At 36.9% G+C, this 19622-nt stretch overlaps 1 protein-coding gene across 3 annotated transcripts in view; it reads left to right on the top strand.

Annotated features, from left to right (window-relative positions):
* The window catches only part of CCDC138 (coiled-coil domain containing 138), a 42089-nt gene extending 24886 nt beyond the window's left edge, over positions 1-17203 (top strand). For all 3 annotated transcript variants that reach the window (XM_056328827.1, XM_056328826.1, XM_056328825.1), the window contains 2 exons: positions 13207-13345; positions 14458-17203. In XM_056328827.1, the coding sequence (XP_056184802.1) occupies positions 13207-13345; positions 14458-14629 (311 nt within the window). In that variant the 3' untranslated portion in view covers positions 14630-17203. The remainder of the gene's footprint in view (positions 1-13206; positions 13346-14457) is intronic.
* The last annotated feature ends 2419 nt before the right edge of the window (positions 17204-19622 follow it).

Below are 19622 nucleotides of genomic sequence, written 5' to 3'. Positions count from 1 at the left end.
AGGCTAACTTTAATAAAACAGGTTGTCTGTTTATAAAGAGAGACTCACACAGAGGTGTGAAGAATTAAAATCTGTATGGTGAGAGGCAGCTGATAGCCAAAATCTCTGTGTGTCGTGCCACCTTGTATACAGTATGCCCGCACATGTTTTCGGATGTTTGGGCACATCCATGCCCTTAAGACTGTGGCTCATGAAGGTAACTATTAGGGTTGGAGTTCAAGCCATAAAATGCACTTAATTTAAAGATCAGTACCCCTTCAGTTCAAAGGCTAATGAAACTCTGCACATTGAGAGTCTGGAGCACCTCTGTGTTTCGTGTTAGCTTATACATTCCAGCCTGAAGGAAGCACATGTCATTTCTTTGCACTGCACAACTGGGTTGTGTGAAGTACAAAGGAAGAAGCACAGCTTACTACACCAAATGACCCCTACACAACTTCTAGTGGCAGACTTTCATTTAGGAAACCTCACTTGGAATCCCCAGGTCTAACGAGAGCCAGAAAATATGAGCATTCAGATAGTTTTTTGTGAATTTGTACTCTTGCATTACCTTTCCCATCCATGCCTTCATGACGAGGTACTGTTGAAGCAACATCTGAATGTTCACTTAGATGACAGAAGAGTGGAAAATGTAACCTCAGTAATCAGGGACTGGGCATTTTGTTCCTACTCCAAAGACAAAAGGAGAGTATCATCTTATTTTGACCCACTTTGTGTCAAGAGGTCTGTCCATTTGCATTCTTAGTGGTAAAACCATTTGTCATCATTTCCTCATTAGAGCCACAAGATGGACTATCAGCCTTCAAGGTGCTCTTTTTGGTTCACCTCTCAGTATTACTTTACATTACAAAAGCTTGGCACGTTTTCGGTCACCACTAGGATCAGGGTTTACTCTTTAATCTTCTTGACTTCAGGTTAGTGAGGGCTTACCATATTCCACAAGAATGAAACCAGTCTGTTAGATATCATAAACCAGCTGCAAGCTTATTTAAAATTAAAAATACACATGAGGTCCACAGCTTCATGAAAAATTTGTCTGAATTGACAGGTATTCTGTACAAGACAGGATAACACCATTGTACCTGTCCAGCTAGACCATAGAAACACAGTGATCTTAACAGCACAGGAATTCTGTGAAGAAATGATTAAAACTTTGGTACCCTTGGGAAGCTTATTTGTGTATGTTTCCTGAAACTTAGTTTCATCATTATAGTATACAGTACAGTCACATTATTTCTTGGGAAGGATTCAAGTTGTATGTATTTATCAGATTGGGATCTCAAAGTGCATGCTTGTCACCAGATGTTATGTTTTAGGTGTCAGGACTTGAATAGTATTCCAGCTGCACTGGCATTTCTGAGACATCATTGAGTGTTTGTGCCATTGTATAATTCTGAAGTATGGTGCCAGCCAAAAATAATCTCACCATTCTGTCTCAGTGTGGTGGGTTGACCTTGTCTGGATGTCAGGTGCCCACCAAGCTGCTCTGTCACTCTTCTCTTCAGCAGGACAAGGGGGTGGAAAATAAGATGGAAAAAAACCTTGTGGGTCAAGATAAAGGCAATTTAATAAAGCAAAAGCAAAGGCCCCGCATGGAAACAAAGGAAAACAAAAGATTTATTCTCTGCTTCCCATCAGCAGACAATGTCCAGCCACTTCCAGGGAAGCCAGGGCTTCAGTATGTGTAGTGGTTGCTCTGGAAGACAAACATAAATAATTAATATCACACCCCCCCACCCCACCCCACACCCCCCCCAGCCAGCCTTCTCTTAGCTTTTATTGCTGAGCAGACATCGCATGGTATGGAATATCCCTTTGGTCAGTTTGGGTCAGCTGTCCTGGCTGTGTCCCCCCCCCAAGATCTTGCCCACCCCCAGCCTACTGGCAAGGGGCAATGTTTGAGACAGAGCCCCGATGCTGTGCCAGCACTGCTCAGCAGCAGCCAAAACACTGGTGTTTATCAGCACCTTTCATGCTACCCATACACAGTACAGCACTGTAAGGGCTGCTCTGGGGAAAATTCATTTCAGCCAGAACCAGTACACCTAGTCATTAACGTTTTTGAAACTGTAACAATACGTCACGGATACAGAATACAGATAGATATTTATATGTGCCAATTTTGTTTGCCTCGCCTCTTCTAAAAAAATGTTAAAGCCTAAGGAGGAGGGTAAAATGTTACACTGAGTAGTGTTATTTTAATATACAAAAAAATTTTATAGCTGGAACAAAGACAGATTTTTAAATGTCGGGTGAAAAAAGTTGAGGTTAGTTTCACCCAGCTTCTCAGGACGTATGAGTGAGAGGAGCTGTTGGAGGTGGTATGCAGTAATTTCAGAGAGTTTGCTTTGTATCAAGGGAACTTCAGTTTCAGCTTACCTTCATGCTGTACTAGAATTTTGGGGCTTTTTTGACATCTTCCAGTACTGCTGTGGATTCTGTTCACTACTTATACTGTTACTACATTTGAGGAAGGAAACTTTGCAGCTGAGTCCTTGCCTTACCATTTGCTTTCTGTTAGCAAATAGTTGTTTTATTTAACCTACATGAGAAATTTAATAAGTAGCTGAAATTAAGTTGCAGGTAATTGTTAGGATGAACAATATTTCATTTCATGTAATTTGCATGCTGCAGTGATTCTTTTCCTTTGGATGAGCTCAGTGGCCTAAGTTGAATTCTAGTTGGTTTAGTCTACTGTCTTCAGTGGAAATAATAGATTGCTTCTACGTTCCACAGTTGGGAGAGTTAACAACTTGTTAGGAACCTGACAGTAGAAAAATCAGCTCAACTTTATCCCTTTACACTTTATCCCTTTTCTTTTACTACATTCTGCTGATATTTTTGTCTAAAAATGTCCATAATAGTGCATAAATTGGTACATTTCAACCTGTTCAGTCTTCTGTCTTAAATGTACTTTCCAATAGCTGATAGATGGGAACACAGCAACAAAGCAGCAGCTTAGCTATATCTTCACTGTCGCTATCTCATCAATATTTTGTTGCATGCTCAGATGGGATGAGTGCCAGTTCAGGTTTATACTTTTCAATCTCTTACTTGGCTCTCCATACCCATTACCAGCATTTGAATCCATGTTCATTTTCTGGAGGATGCCCATCTTTCCTTCGCTGCGAAGATTGACTGATAAAAGCACAATCAAGGGAGCTCCTGCAGTCTTTTTCTAATGGTGGCAGTATTTTGCTCAAAACTGAGGCTTCAGATGAGTGCCATAAAATACAACTTGGTCCTTCTTTTGGTCTTTGAAACTGAGTGGTCTATGAAGACATCTTTCTTGCTTCCCATTGAGTCAAAGGGAAGAGAGATATTCCCGCTCCTTTGACAGGGAAGAAAGATTTTGGTACCAAGGCTTTTGAAGGTTTGCTTACCTTCATTAAGGAAAGCAGGCTACCAAGCCATATTTGGTTTAAGCTATGAACCTGTCCGAAGACAGAACAAAACCCTCTCTGATAGTATTGTCACAGAAAATAGATATACTTTCACAGATGCGGTGCTCTGACTGCCTTTGAAATTTTGGGAGCAAGAAGTATTAACTGCTAAGTAATGATATGTTTCAGTTTTGTCAAATGATTTATAATGTATCTATTGTTCAACAATGCTCTTATTTCTCATTTAAATTACTATTAAAATTAATGTTTAATAATTAAATTAATAGTTACTTCTAATCAGCCAGATTGTTACAGTATAACACCAGTGGCTTCTAGGGCATCTTCATGCCTCAGGTTCTCTCCCTAAGGATACAGATTCTTTTCTCAGCAGACCTTGTTTCTAGGATACTAGTTGTAACACATTGTTCAAGAGAATTCCTAGATGCCAGACACGAAACATTTTCTGGAAACAATCTAGTAATAAGTAGCATGACCTCAGCAAGAAAATTTGTTCTGTGGGTGTTGAAGAACATCACATCATTAGTATTAAATCACTCTGTAGTTGAATAGTTGTCATATACAATCTTGTTGAATACTGTGGTTCCTGTCTTCTCACTTCTCATGCAGCTTACTGTGGGTTTTTTTACCTGTGAATCAGTTAAGAGTTCCAAAGGATGTAGTGAGTTTATAGTCACCTATCAAAAATACCATTGTTGAACTGTAGTCTGGTTCATGCTTGATTTGAGGTCTGCTATTAGCCAGCAGCTGCCTGCCTCAGTTTGCCCTTTGCAGTTTTACACAAGGACAGCGTATGCCTTAAATGCCTCCTGCAGTAATAGCTGACTTCTATAATGTAGGTGAGTAGGTTCCCCTTTCCCAACCTTACATTCATTTAAGGAAATCAAAACTTAATTGCTTGTTAGACATTACAAAGCACTGACCATTGCTTTAAATAAGCCTATGTTTACTTTGTCTTCAAGCTTACTTCTGTTTTACAGAGAGTATTTTGCATTAGTGTCTGCTTATTCACAAACTGAGATGAATGTGTATTGAAAAAATTCTCTAAATTAATCTCTTGTGCTTACTGTAAGTTAATTAATGTCACTTAAGATTTTTAGTAACTGCAGAAGTGAGCTGTATTTACACATTCACTGAACCTTACTTACAAATTCTTTTTTGTAAGAAAATATTATGGTCATGGATAACCAAGTCTGTGTCCAGATTTACTCATCTCATAAGGAAATTAATCAAGCCAGTGGACATAAAAATACTGTCTCTATGGTAAGAAGTTGTGATTATTTACTTGTAAACTGAATGTTTCTATATGGTCTGCCTATATGGACACTCCCCATCTTCCTTTGTGTTGGAGTGCTTCCATAACTAATGCTAAGTACTCCACAATTCACACTGTTCAACAGGTACTTCTAAAAAGTCGATGATCAGAATCTGTCAAGGAAACCCAAACCCAGTCCTTTATTATTTTTTTTCCGTGAGTCTTAGCATTTTGAGACTTTAAACACTACAAGCAGTGAAGATACGGAGTAAAAAAAATGCCTGTATGCTTAAACAGATTAAAACTTAACTGTATTTTTCCCACATATTATCTTTACTGGTAACTGCAAGATTGAAACTTTTCAAATGAGCTTATTCTACAGTACCGAAAGGGTAAAAATGTCAAATCTGTGAATACCATACTAAGGTAGGATTCCCCTTCACCTGTGTGAAAGGCAGATGTGAAGTTATCCCGAGGAGCTGTGTTTGAAGCTCTAGAGAAAGGAATGATTTACAGCTTATGTGGGATGAACATTGAAATACAAACCATTTAAAAGGAAATCCTTCCTCTATTATCCTGTCTTACCTTTGTAATTTTTTTTATTCATTCTTCTGAAAACAGTGAATAATTATGTTGGATTAATAGATGTTTTAGTTTAATAATCTAACCACAGATAAATATCTCTTTAACTCTGTTAAATGCAGCCTATGATGATGTTAGAGCCACCCTGTATACTTGCTGAAAGCAAGTACACCAAAGGCTTGCACACATTTTTGTTAATTAATTGCAAGCTTAGTTTGCATACTTAGATTTTGATGAAATACATGTAGTGTGAAGTAATAGTAGCCTTCTCTCTAATAAGGGAAAATGTTCTTGTCATTATTTTCGTCTTGTTCTAGTAACAGTTGTGTAATGTTTAGCCATTGTGAATTTTTGACCGCTGTCTCATCCGCTCCAAAGTAAGAAACAGAAGAATAATGTAAATTTAGGCAGAGCCAAGTAGTCACTTAATAGGCAAAGCTTCGGTGTTCATTCAGGGTAATACCGTACTTCGTAAGCAGCATACCATTCTGAAGGTAGATGTGAATGCTAAATTTTTGATTTTTTAAAAATTTTATTTATTATTTAAAACATTTTTAAATTTTTAAAAGCATTTGATATACAAAGGAGTTGTTTATATCAGTACTTGGATATACACATCCCTTTTCAAATAGATTTATTTTATGAAATCTGTATAAGAGTGAAGTTTATTCAACTAGGATCCTGTTTGCTCTTATTTACTAAACTTGCACTTGCTTATAAACAGTTTACATTTTTATAGGTTTCCATAAATGGTTTCATTCAAAGAAATTAAAGTGTGATTTAATTAAAAAAATAATTTTTCAATACCCACCTTTTAATTTTTGTATTTGGCTAGCAGAACTTATTAACCAACTTTTCTCTGTAACTTTTAAGATGAACGTTGTGGGAAATGGTGTCAAAGGCTTTATTAAAGTATGTAGACAACATCCACAGCCTTTCTCTCATCCACTAAGCGGGTCACCTTGTTACAAAAGGAGATCAGGTTACTCAACCAGAACCCATGATGGCTGGGCCTGACCCCCAGCTGTCCTGTACGTGCCATGTGATGGCACTCAGGATGATCTGCTCCACAACCTTCCCCAGCACCAAGATCAGGCTGACAGGTCTGTAGATCCCCAGATCCTCCTTCCTGCCCTTCTTGCAGATGGGCATCACACTGGCTAACCCGCAGTCAGCTGGGACCTCCCCCGTTAGCCAGGGCTGCTGATAAATGATTGACAGTGGCTTGGTGAGCACTCCCACCAGCTCCCTCAGCACCTCTGGGTGGATCCCTTCTGGCCCCACAGACTTAAGTGTGTCTGAGTGGTGTAGCAGGTCCCTGACCATTTTCCCTTGGATCATGGGGGCTTCATTCTGCTCCCCATCCCTGTCTTCCAGCTCGGGGGGCTGTGTACCTGGAGAACAACTGGTCTTACTGTTAAACACTGAGGCAAGGAAGGCATTAGGTGCCTCAGCCTTTTCCTCATCCTTTGTCACTGTTTCCCCCTGCATCCAGTAAAGGATGGAGATTTTCCTTAGCTGTCCTTTTGTGGCTTTTTTATAGAAACATTTTTATTGTCTTTTATGGCAGTAGCCAGATTAGTTGGGCTTTGGCCCTTCTAATTTTCTCCCTACATAATCTCAAGGCACCCTTGTTGTCCTGAGTGGCCTGCCCCTTCTTCCAAAGATCATAAGCTCTCTTCTCTTTTCCTGAGTTCCAGCCAAAGCTCTCTGTTCAGCCAGGCCAATTGGCACACTGGGATGGCCTGCTCCTGTGACTTTAAGATTTCTTTCTTGAAGAATCTCCAGCCTTCCTGGACCCCTTGGCCCTTCAGGACTGCATCCCAAGGGACTTTGTCAGGCAGTCTCCTAAACTATTCAGGCAGGCCAAAGTTGGCCCTCTGGAAGTCCAAGGTATCGTTTCTGCTGACCTCCCTCCTTACTTCTCCAAGAATCAAAAGGTCTTATCATTTTCAATTGCTATAATCCAGACGGCCTCCAATCACCACATCACCCACAAGTCCTTCTCTGTTCACAAACAACAATTCCAGTGGGGCACCTTCCCTAGCAGACTCCCTCACTGGCTGGATCAGAAGTTATCTTCCACACACTCCAGGAACCTCCTGGTCTGTTTCTTCTCTGTTGCGTTGCGTTTCCAGCAGACATCTGGTAAGTTCAAGTTCCCTACAAGAACAAGGGCTAGCAATTGTGAGACTTCTCCCAGCTATTACAGAATATTTCATCTGCCTCTTCATCCTGCTTGGGTGGTCTGTAACAGACTCCTGCCATGATATGTGCCTTGCTGGTCTTCCCCCTGATTCATACCCATGAACACTCAACCCTCTCGTCACCACCATCAAGCTCTAGATAGTCAAAACACTCCCTAATATACAGGGCTAACCCACCACATCTCCTTCCTTGCCCAGCCCTTCTGAAGAGTTTATATCCATCCATTGAAGCACTCTAGTTGTGTGAGTCATCCCAGCGTATTTCCATGATGGCAACTATGTCATGGGTTTCCAGCTCCTCCTGTTTGTTGCCCACACTGCGTGCATTGATTGTGCCACCTTTATGTGGGGAGAAGCCCTAATTCCTATGTGACCATTCTCAGGCACTTCCGTGGTTTCTTACACATCAGTAGCCCTTGTATCTTTGCTGTTGCATGGTTCTCTGTCCCCTACCTCCACTGAAACAGCAGATTGAAGGACCTCGCTAGCACACTATTCCTCAAACATTGGCATGCCAGCCCCCAGCTTGATATCTAGTGAGCCTGGTTAGTGAGATGACATTGCTACCACTTTTTTGTTCTATTTTTACTTAAAAGTCTGGGAAAACTTCTTTCTTAATGAGGTCTGCCTTAACTTGAGTTTTCATACTATGCTTTTTATTATAAAGATTGTTTCTGACCTCTAAAAGACCTTCTTTTTTGTTTTCCTTCTAGGCTTCTTTTCATTCCAGGCACCTCTTCTGACAGAAGTATTACTGCTAATTTTTAACTGGTTTTATTACAATTTTTTTGTGGGTATAACCTCCAGTTACCATTTGAGAATGACATTGATCTCCCATACATCCAGTCTCATGTCTGCCTGAATGTCATGCACATTCTAGGAAAATGAAGAGCAATTCAGAGTATACTGAATTCAACATATATTGGGTGACCAGCTGAAATTGCCACTTGAGCTCTCTTAACTCAGGGTCACCCACATAGGCATCTACACTTGAGGTGCCTCATGTTCGAGATTCCAGTCAGCATCTCTCCACTGTGCTTTAACCACATTAACAAACAACTGTGCATTTAACAGTCCTTGCTGTTGATTACAGGAGAAAAAGTTAAATCCAGCAAATTAATCAGTTAAATTCAAATCTTATAGGTGACTGTATTATAGACAATTGGATATTAGCAACATGTAAGTGCTATTACTGTTTCCTTTTAAGTGTGTCTGCTGTGCTGCATATTTACCTTTTGTGTTAACTTTTCCATGCTAGTAGACAGTGCTGCATCACTCGCTCGCATTGCTCTCATGTGTTCTCCATTCATTCCTCCAGCAGATCCTCATGCAATTAGAAATGAGGCAAAACTATAATCGTTAATTTATTAAAACATGAACTTAAAGTTAGCATTCCTGACAGTCTTCATTTACTGAGGTGGCATAGCTTAAGGTATAGAACAGAATTTTCCAGATAACTATAGCTGGTGAGATTTTATGCTGTGCATGACTGATTACTTTGAGGGTAAATTTCAGATGAATTCTGTCAGCAGTGATAAATTGCTCATTGTTCATTGAAGTCTACCAATCAAGTTAAGCTAATGCAACTACAACATGCTGTGGTTTTTTAAGGATAACAGTGGAGGCTTTTGCAGATTAACTTAAATTGTGCCAAAGTCCTGTCAAGATGAATTACAATTCAGTTTTTCTGAAATAGTTAATAAAACCAAAATCTGTGCGGATCTAAACTACCAAAATATTTTAAAATGTGAAGCTTATATTCTGTTCATCAGCTAGACATGCATTTAAATTGTATGCTTGTTTTGTACATTTTCTGATTACCTAAAATATATTCTGCAAAAACTTGTCTGAAGTGAATGGATAAGCAGTGTACTGAAAGTTCATTTAAATATGTGCCTTTATCAGTATACTTTCACATAATTCAACTTTGTGAACTTTTAGAAATTATTTCCACTTTGGCTTTCCTGTATTATAGTAAAAATCCTTTTGTCTTAAAAGTAATGCATATTTTTTATGTTAGTTTGTAAACTTGACCATCAAAACATTCTTACAGCGTATATATGTGTGTGTGTATTTTTTAGGAACTGTGTGTGTATTTTTAAGGAACCTCTAAGAGCAAGGCAGCAAAGAAATGTCCAGGTCACCTGAATATGGTATTTGTTTACCCTTGCAGAAAAAGAATGTAAAGCATTTTATGGCTATTCAGGGATATTTATAGGAATAATTTATTGGACCACCCTCTTCATCCCAGCAGTCTTGTTACCATCTCTCGTGCATCAGAGTTCAGCTGAGTGAGACATCATGTTAAATGAGAGGTTTCTAAAGCTACTTGTTTTAACAGGCAATAGAAAGAAGAAAAACCTTTCTTCTCAGTTTACTTCTTGAATGTCAGTGTTGTCACACATTAATTTACACTTTTCTTACCTTTCTGATAAACATCTTTGGTAAGTAAGAGATACTGTTTCAAGTTGTTGTTAAAACAGACTTCATTAGTGCTGCAGTGCAGATTGATAGGACTATTTCTGTTTCTTGGGAACAGGCAGTCATCTGTAGGAGTTCTAGCTAGTTGTAGCAGAATTTCTATAAAGTTGTAGTTCTATAGAATTTCTATAAAGTTGTTATAATTTGTAGTCCTAGATTTTTTACTTTAGAGAAAGTTATCTCGATATCTTTGTAGAAATTTTTACTTCAAACACTTTTAGGTGAGAGAAAGATTTTGATACTTTGTATTCTTAAAATGGTAGGACTCCGTTCATTGGGCTTTGCTTACTTGCTGTTTCTGTTGGTAGTTGTGTTGCTTCTTCTCATGGATTTTAGCAAGTTAGACTCACTAGGGCATGTTACCATCATACTAGAAGTGAATTCTGGGTTAATTATTTTTCCAGGTTTAAGACACTGCTGTATGTATTTAATAACTTCAAAGTTCTGTCATAGCAGTGGCTCAATAAAGAGTGCTGAATCTTAAGTTTATGTCAGTCATGTATCACTAAATTTAGCACATACTGAAATCTAAGGATTTTCTGCTTGCTCTAATTGACAGCCCTGAGGTTTTGATATCACAGTTTCTGAAAAATTATACCTTCTGCAGCAAAAGTAGAGAAATATTAAAAGTGGTATGCCCTGAGTAACTATAACATGCCAGGGGCAGAATGCAGTCATTACTGAGTTCTCTTGTTGGATTCCTGACAAATTTGTTCAGTTCTGTTACCTATTGAGTTGTACATCAGCATAATCTCCCATTCCCAACTTAAATTTTCCTTAGAGAATTTTTGTGTGTGTGTGAAATCAGCATTCCACTGGTCCCTTGTGATATTTGATAAGGAGGCATTTTCAGGTCAATTCAAACATATCTGGCAAATGTTTTTTTTTATATGTATCTGTTATAAAATACTTATTTATGCAGACATGTAAAATGTAATTCTTCAGCATGAACCTTATTTTCATCTTAAGGAGGCTGTGCCCTTTTCTTTGTTCCTTTTAGGAATTCTCCTGTAACTTCCAATCTTCAGTTAATTTGCTTTTAATGTATTGTGGTATCTGCAGGTTTATAAAAATGCAGTCGTAGTTCTTTATTCTAATATCCAAGATGTTTTTCTTGTCTTAGAAGCTCTCAATGGTACTTAACACATCACTTCAGTCATGGGATTCTTAATTGAAGACCGTAAGCTAAAATAAAATGAGAAATTGTCTCTTCACTGGCAGAACATAGAAATATATATGTACTTGTATTTTTTCAGTATATTTTTTACTGATTGCTGCTTACATTTCTACTTTACTTTCATTCTGGTTTTATATTTATTACTATATATTTATTTTGAGACAGCAAGTTGTAACTAGAGATAGTACTAAAAGTGAGAGGACAGTATGCATAAACCCACAGGTGCATTGAACATGGTAGAAAAAAATGCAAGAAACACAGAAGTAAACAGAAAAACAAATTAATTTATAACCATTTATTGCCTTGATAATAAATATACATTGTTTTGTGTTGCTTTGGGTAAAGAATAGAAGGCACTTCACCTGTGCAAACGAGAAAACATCTGCCTGCCTTTTCCAAATTTCACAGTACATCAGTTGATGTCTTGCTTTTTATTGCTGCAAGGTTGACCCCTTGCTACTGAAGTCTATTATCCTGCATCTGTATAGTTTCCATCCACACATTCCTTTACATACTTCGTGGATTCTGCCTTTTGAATCCAGCATTTTAAGTCAGTTCTGCCAAAAGCACCTCCACAGAAAAGAGAGGAAAGATTACATGTAGCCATAGCTTCTCTGATCTGTTCTAAAGGCATTTGCTGTTTCTCAGTGTCTTCATCTGACAGTGTAAACCAGCAAAGGCCCACGAATCTCATTGATTTCACTGTATAGTGTAATGCATGATAAGATGTACTCACCATTAAGAGGGGTGGCACAGGATCATTTATTGATGTAGCCAAATGACATGTATTTTTTGGAAAAAAAAAGGCAGGTTTTGAAAGATTTTCTTAACAGTAAGGTCTGGGGACTGCTGGGTCCTTGTTGAATATTCAGTATAAATGCCAGGCTCTGAGATAAGACTCTAAGTTGTTTAGGCTGTCAGGCTGACTTTAATTGCCAAGTTGATTTTTTTTTTTTTTTAAGCCCTATTCCAAGCAGTTTTCTGTAGCATTTCTTCTGATTTTGTATCAGTAAGCCTCCTGAAAGAAATTAAAACCTTGAATTCACTCCAAGGCTACTTGTTATATTTAGTAAATTGTATGTCCTTGGACAAGGAAAGGGAAAATTTGACCAAAAGATACATCCAGTCCTCTTTGTACTGATAAAAGCATCTTGACATCCTATTTATAAATTACAGTATTTAGCTTATGTGCAAAGAATTTTAACATCTGTGTTTATTGGTTTATGCTGTAATTTGCATATTGCAGTTTCTTATTAAGTATAACATTTAATGTTTTTAATGTTATGTAAACATTAAAAAACTTCCCTCGCATCTGTATTCTTCTAATGCAAATGCCATGTGCTATATGTTTTCATTTTAACAAAAAAATCAGTCGTTACTTATTCTCTTGGTTTTGCTATAAATGAATCTATAATACCAGAACTAAGAATGAGATAACAAGGGAACAGATTGAACCTTATTCTGAAATTACAGATTTGGGGGAACAGGGTAGAGGGCAATGTTATACAATGTAACTTAAAAACTCATCCTCTGTTTTAAGGGAGTTTTGTTGGTATTTGACTGTTCTTATCCAGCTCTTACTTTTAACTCTCAATTATTATTTTGCCTGTCTTGAAGCAGAGTATGGTGGCAGTATTTGATAATGAAAGGCTGTCAGGTACCACATTAGCTTCTACATGTGCAATCCCCGTCCATGTGATTCGCAGCAGCTTAAAATATGTCCTTCTGAGTCTTTTTGCATGGCTTAATGTTCCTTTCACATGATCAAAAGGAAAGAACCATGATAAATGAGCATTGAATAAATATGTTCAAGATAATTTTTGAGTTTAAAATTCTGTTTCCTGTTTTTCTTTGTTCTCAAGGGGATAGGCCTTCTTTTAATACAAGGGTCAGTAATGTCAGAATTCTTAGGAACTTGCATTTTTTCAGTTCCTAGTTTTACCTGAGTTTTGCATCACACAGTCAGCATAAACTGAATTATTTCATTGTTCTACTAGTTGCACAACATGTGGCATTTAAAGGTCTCTAAAGGTATCGATAACTGTTCTACTTTTCCCTCCACTGAGCTCTGTGATACAGTGTTTTAATTATTTTCTTTTACAGGTTCCTTACAGCCTTTCCTGGAAGCCTGCAGTCATGAATCCTTCTTCCGTGCTTGCTCTGTATTGCTTCGAAGTTCTAAGCTAGATATTCAGATTTTGGAGAAGCTCTGTGTTATACTGCAAAACCTCTCCAAAATAAAGTAATCCTTTATAACCATTATTCTGTTAGTTATTATTAGATTAGCAAACTTGGGGACCTTTATCTTTCTCCTTCTTAAAAACCTCATTTCTGTTTTGCTTTTTATTCACTCCACCGTAGATAATGCTGGACTTTCTCTGTTAGCAGTTAAATTTAAACTGTATGTGTCACAGATTTGTAAGACAAGACTCTCAATTTGCATATAACTCTAGTTCAATTTACAGAGTACAAACTAAAAAAACCCCAGCAAGCAACCTACCCTAAAGAGGAAATGCTCCTTATGTATGCAGATGACAAGAACGTTTAGAAGAGAACCCTTCTTTTCTTTCCTCCTGACCTTCAGTTTTACTCCGGTACCTGGCAGTAATCTCCTTTGGAAATTTAGCTTAATCTGAAACTTGCATTCAAGTTGCTTCAGTTTGCATTTCCTTCAAAAACAAAATTTAAAGTCTTGAGCCATTTAAGCCCTTTTGGGAATGTTAATCTTTATACGTTCCCATTGCTTACTGGTTATTCATTTATTGTAACAAAGGTGTTCATCGTATCACTAGTAATGTGCTGCTGGACTCCACTGGTGCATTACTTAATGCGAGTGTTTCATTTATAAAAGCATATATGAGCTACTTTTTCCATTAGAGTTAAAGCTGGTGGCAAAACAGGTTTTCATTTGACTTTATTAGGAACAAACCTGAACTCTAGGGGAAAAAATATCTTTTCATGTACAATAATCGAATACAAATCATAACTTACATTGGGAATACACTAAAAGTAAAATTTTCTCAGAAATCCTAATTATTTAATCTTTTTATGTGTCTGGAATCTTATGTCACAAGAGTGAAACCCTGTTACAGCCTTTCCTTGAGCTTTCGTTATACTACATGTACATACCACTTAAGTGAAAAGGTAGGTTTTGGTGTTTTTTGCAAGTTTTTTCTCACCATTGATTAATAACCTTCTGCTTAGAGACATTGTATGCAGCATAGAAGGGATGATATGAAACTCCCAATATAATGTACATTTCATTAAAAAAATAATTTTCTGTGGAATCTTTAGTATTTAGATGAAACCTCTCAATTTTCAATTGATAATTATTTTATGCAATTTTTTTTACAGAAGCAATAAGAAGATGTTTGAATTGTTTGCTCTTCACCAAATGATCCAAGAACTGCATAGGGCTACAAATCCAGATCATGCTTTCCTCTGTATAAACCTCAATTCAATTCTGTTGAATTTGGGATTGTTGAGGACTAACTCTCTTACCTCCAGTCTAAGCACAAGTCACTAGCATTATCTTTCTATCTGCCTGTTGCTCTGCGTAATTTATACCACCTGCATATGTTACTTGAAATTTGGAATTTTTTTTAATACTGTTTTATATAAATAAATTAAGCAGAACCTCAGTACTGTATAAGTTACTTTGTATCTTGTGGAATCTCACTGATACTTGCCTCTTTCATAAAAAGGAAACTGAAAAATTGCATAATATGATAAATCACTTTTCAGTGCTTTTTAAAGTGAACTAATGTTGCTGTTCTGAATGACTCATGCAATCTAAGGAATTGGATCCCTTGAGTAAGCAGATCAGAAATACCAGCCTTTCCTTACAGGTATGAATTTTAGTTACTTTTAACTCTTCAGAGAGTTTTACAAATTCATTTCTTTTTATGGTTGATAAGTAAAAGACAGGTATCTTTTGAGATAATTACACTTTTAATGATTAAAACCAGATTTTGCTTTAATATAACTAGACATGTTGAATGAGAAATTTTGTTTTGATTTCAGAATGTCATAGTGTTTGATCTTTTCCTGTATTTCTGTAGCATTTAGTATTTTGTCCTGCTTCGAATGAATTTCTAGTGTAACTTTGAGATGTAGTATCTCTACAAAAGTAAATAAAAGCTTTTCTTAAAATACCTGGTAATATTGATCCCTGATGTAAAAATTATTGTATTTTATTGTTTCTGCTATATTTTGTCTTAATTTGCAATACAGTCCTCATAGTATCCACATTTCTGAGTGCAATGAATATGTTTTTTGTCTGCCACCGTTCAGTGTTCACAAGTTCTTACTCATAGGAAATAAGATACTTTTTAAAAATTCAACTTAGTCTTCCATTTCTGATTTGTACTGTAATTACTGAAACTCTGTAATTGTAAAATTGAAACGGCAGTTAAAATTTAAAGATCTGTTGTATGTTAGCCTTTGAATAACACTGGCAATCAATATAAAACTTCAGAGGGGTTTACTTCTCATTTTCATACTTTTTTTTTTTTTGTTTTCCTTTGGTTTTTTTACCAGAAGTCTTTGAACTGAGTCTTTGAAGTTTAATTCTAACTGCAAATATTTTTCTAGCAATTTGATGTACATTTCTGACACACTTTCCTATGAAAGGCCTCTACACCAGATTTGGCAGAGTATGAAGGGAGAGCAAGCAGTGCATGCTTTTTGGGCAGGAAACCAATTTTAGGTAATTTTTAAATAACACTATTCATAGCTAAAAGCTTTTGCTGACAATGTTTTGGAATAAGTATTTCTTCATCAGTAGTTTTGGTTTTCCGTCAGATTTACCAGCAGTGCAAAATCTTGCATATACCTTTGGCTGGAGACAAAATTCTCATATTTAGGAAGTGTGTTCCCAGTCCTTATGTGCTTCTCCATCTGTTTGGTCATTAAAAATACTAGAAAATTAATAACCAAAAAAAGCTATAGAAAGTTGTTAGGTTTCCTGTATCCACAGGAATGTTGATTGTGCTCTTGGCTTTCAAACTTCATCACTGTTAATCTGCTAATCTTCCTTGTGGTACCAATTTAACACAATGTGTTCATCTAATAATGGCAAAGGTAATGCAATAAAAGAGGTGCATAGAGTATGGTGTAGTTTTTACTATTGGTCCCTTGTGGTTTATATGCAGTAGCATTTACAGCCTGAAAAGATGAATCACTGTTAATTTCAAGTTTTTATCATCTAGAATGTTTCTGTTAAAATGAAAAAAAAAAAAAAATTTGAATCTGTTAAATATTAATGCAGTTAAATTGATGAACTAAGGATGAGACTAAAAATTTTGATTTTTAAGTGAATTTAACTAAATATTCTTTCTGTGAAGAAAAATACAAGTTCTTGATTTCACATTCATGTTACAGTAAGCACAAACAGAAATAAATTAATTCTACAAATAAATATGAAATGTCTTGTGAGGAATAGTTACTTCTATAAATTAAAAAAGCTATAATAAAGTTCCAAAATGTGTATGTCGATTTTCAACTCAGGTTAATAATTCTTGCACAGAAAATGGAAGTCACAAATACACTTTAGTAGAGTCATACAGAGGCTAGACTTGCAATGGTAGAAGTGATTTATTTTTTTTTTAAGCCAGTTGTTGACAGACAACTTACAGTAGTTCCTTAGGACATTGTCATAAAACTTTCAGTGAATATCTTTAAAGAATATAAACCATGCCATGGTTTTTCCCAGATTTATTACTAATCAATCCTGTTAATGCAGAAATATTTATGAAGCCTCCTAATATCTAGAAAGGTAGAACAGTGATGGATTTGGAATTGGTTTTATTTGCCATCAGGTTTTCAGTTTGCGTTGGATTGCATCTTTAAGTGTGCATGGTTTTATGAGACCTGCAGACTATAAATACAAGTGGAAAGACTGTCTTACAACAACATGATTTCAGGATCCAAGACTTCAACGGAAGTAAAATGCCTGTCTACCAAAAATGGAACTAAAATGACTGGAAATTAGAAACTGAAATAGAGATTTTAGATCTATTCTGTTTAAAGTTGTAATTGATTATCTAGAGTAACTAAGCTAATTAATAATGGTTTCTACATTAAAAGCATAGATAACCTGGCTTGCCTTTGTCATTAACAAGCAGAAGTAGGTACTAGGATAAATACTGTACCAAAACCAGTTATTTCTATATTTCTACTTCTAAATATTTGGTATATCAAGTGTTGTACACACCTGCCTGTTGTACTTGTCTTGAACATCAATCCTGTGGGCCAGCCTACCCCAGCTGTCCACACCGGTCCATGTTGTGGCCTTGCTCAAACACCCCCATCCTGTTACCATTCCCTGAGTAGTCTTGGCAGTCTCCGTGGAGAAGGGGAACGGAGCAAGTTGGTTGCATTCCCTGCTGTCTTGTGGGTTTGGTTTGGTTTTGGTTTTGGAAGGATGGATTTCTGTCAGGCTGGCCACGCTTTGAGCATCTCTTTATATAGTCTTGCCTTCTCAAATGGAATCTAGAATTTCCTGGAGGTTTTTTGGTTTTGTAGCATTTGGGTACTATAATATGAGTATGAATTTCTACTACTTTATCCTTCATTCGGAAGACTGTCTACAAGAGGCATTTGAATAAGTTAACTGTAACTCCAGCTATTTCCCACGGTTCCCAAATCCCTGAGGAAACATGGTTTATGTGATCACTGTTAATCAGCATTCCTGAAAAGGGATACACTATTTTGAGTATGCCAGCCACCTCTGGCCAGATTTGGCAGCAGGCAGGAGTATCAATTTTCAACCATTTTTTTGAGAGAATTTGAGGAGAAAAGAGAGGTCTTATGAATACTTGTGCTTAAAAGAAGGGCAGAGACTCACGCTTTTTGGGAGCAGCCAGCTGGTCAGTCAGAACATGTGTCTTCAGACTTCCTACAGTCTGCCATGTCTTGCTTGAAGGTAGGTCTTCAGAAGTGAGCAACTACCATCACTGGCATGAAACGAAGAAAGTTTCTGGTAGTTGCAACCTACCACTTTAAAGGAAGATAAAGAATTAAGCTGTATTTTTTTGTTGCTGTTTTTTTGGCACAGCTGTGAGAGTCCTCATTAGGAAAGTCAACAAGATGTTGTATCTGCTCATGTTAGTATAGTTTTCATCCCAGAAAAGGCTACTAAATTTGAAGAGAAATAGTTTGGTGTTTTGTTTTTGTTTGGTTTTTTTTTTTTAACAAACCTATCTGTTGTGGAATTGTAATCACTCTTGCTGTTTATCAAAGGCTTCTTGTCAATAAATGAGCAAGACAGTATTTCAGACCTGATCTACAAAGTCTAGATTTGGCAGATCTGTAAGAAAGGTTGTTCCCTGGATGGGGGACAGTTATATTTGCAGAAACTTGGCAGATCTAAATAAAGAGGGCTAACATTAGCCAGCCTGCACAGTTGTGCTCTGTTCCTTCATATTTGGGATTTTCACCAGCTGATAAAATGTCTGTCTCTTAAAGTGGGATTTCACAGTTATCCTCCAGTTTTCCTGAACATGACTGGCTTGCATCTTTTCTAATGTTATATAACTGAATTTAATATATTATGGGGGAAAATTTCTTGTAGCAGATAAATTAACTTGGAAGGTGAAAGTATGCTGAAGGCAACATATTTTTGAGGAACTTTTATTCACCATCAGCATCAATGTCTAAAATATGATTTAACTTACCAGACCAGATTTTAAAAGGAGCTGTAAGTAGAGCTCATAATTCAGACCTATGACACTGGATCCTTTAATTATATACTGAGTTTTTCACCTAAAACTTATATGGCTTCAGGGATTTTCTATCATGGTCTGATAGAAAGCGTTTATCTTCAGGGTAACGTATTTAAATGTAGTGCAGAAAGTCTGAAAATTTGATCTATAAAACAATTCAGCAATCTTCCACTTTCCAAATGGTTAGAGGAACTGTGGTGGCAAAGCAGCGACCCCTTTTGCTCCTCTCAATGATATAGTGCTCCCATGTTTTTAAAACTCACACAAATTATTGCAAAAGTAGTAGTGCTGTGCAACGTTGTGATCCTACCCTTGACATCCCCCTGAGAAACGCTGTGATGAGCAAAGGCATCTTTATGTGTTATACTGACTCTTGTAGTGTGATGTGTCAAAACCATCACTATCCATTGCCAAAAATAGATGCATTTTGGGCTGACAGAAGCCTTTAATGCCATCTTCTGAGCATGGTTAGGAGCATTCCTGTTTGTTTTGTTTTTCATGTAATTTTGAAAGCAAGTGTATCATATATTTATGACTACCTGATCACTACTAGAAGAGGTAACTTTGAACAAAACCACTGTTTACTTGTTTGTAGCTACTTTTTTTGAGTGAATGGTCCTGAGTTGAATTTTAACGAGAAGTAACTCACAAGACATTTTGATCTCTAAAGTCACACCTAGAGAATTACCTGAGAAAAAGAGATCTGAGAAGCCCTATTATTTTTTTTTCCAAACTCAATTCTCTCTATACCCATTACTCAAGGATATTTAGACATTTCCCAAGGCATGTGTCCCT

Source organism: Falco biarmicus, chromosome 2 (genome assembly GCF_023638135.1).
Source record: "Falco biarmicus isolate bFalBia1 chromosome 2, bFalBia1.pri, whole genome shotgun sequence".
NCBI classification, from domain to species: Eukaryota; Metazoa; Chordata; class Aves; order Falconiformes; family Falconidae; genus Falco; species Falco biarmicus.
The sequence above is the reverse complement of the archived record's forward strand: the minus strand, read 5'-3'. Positions and strand labels throughout refer to the sequence as shown.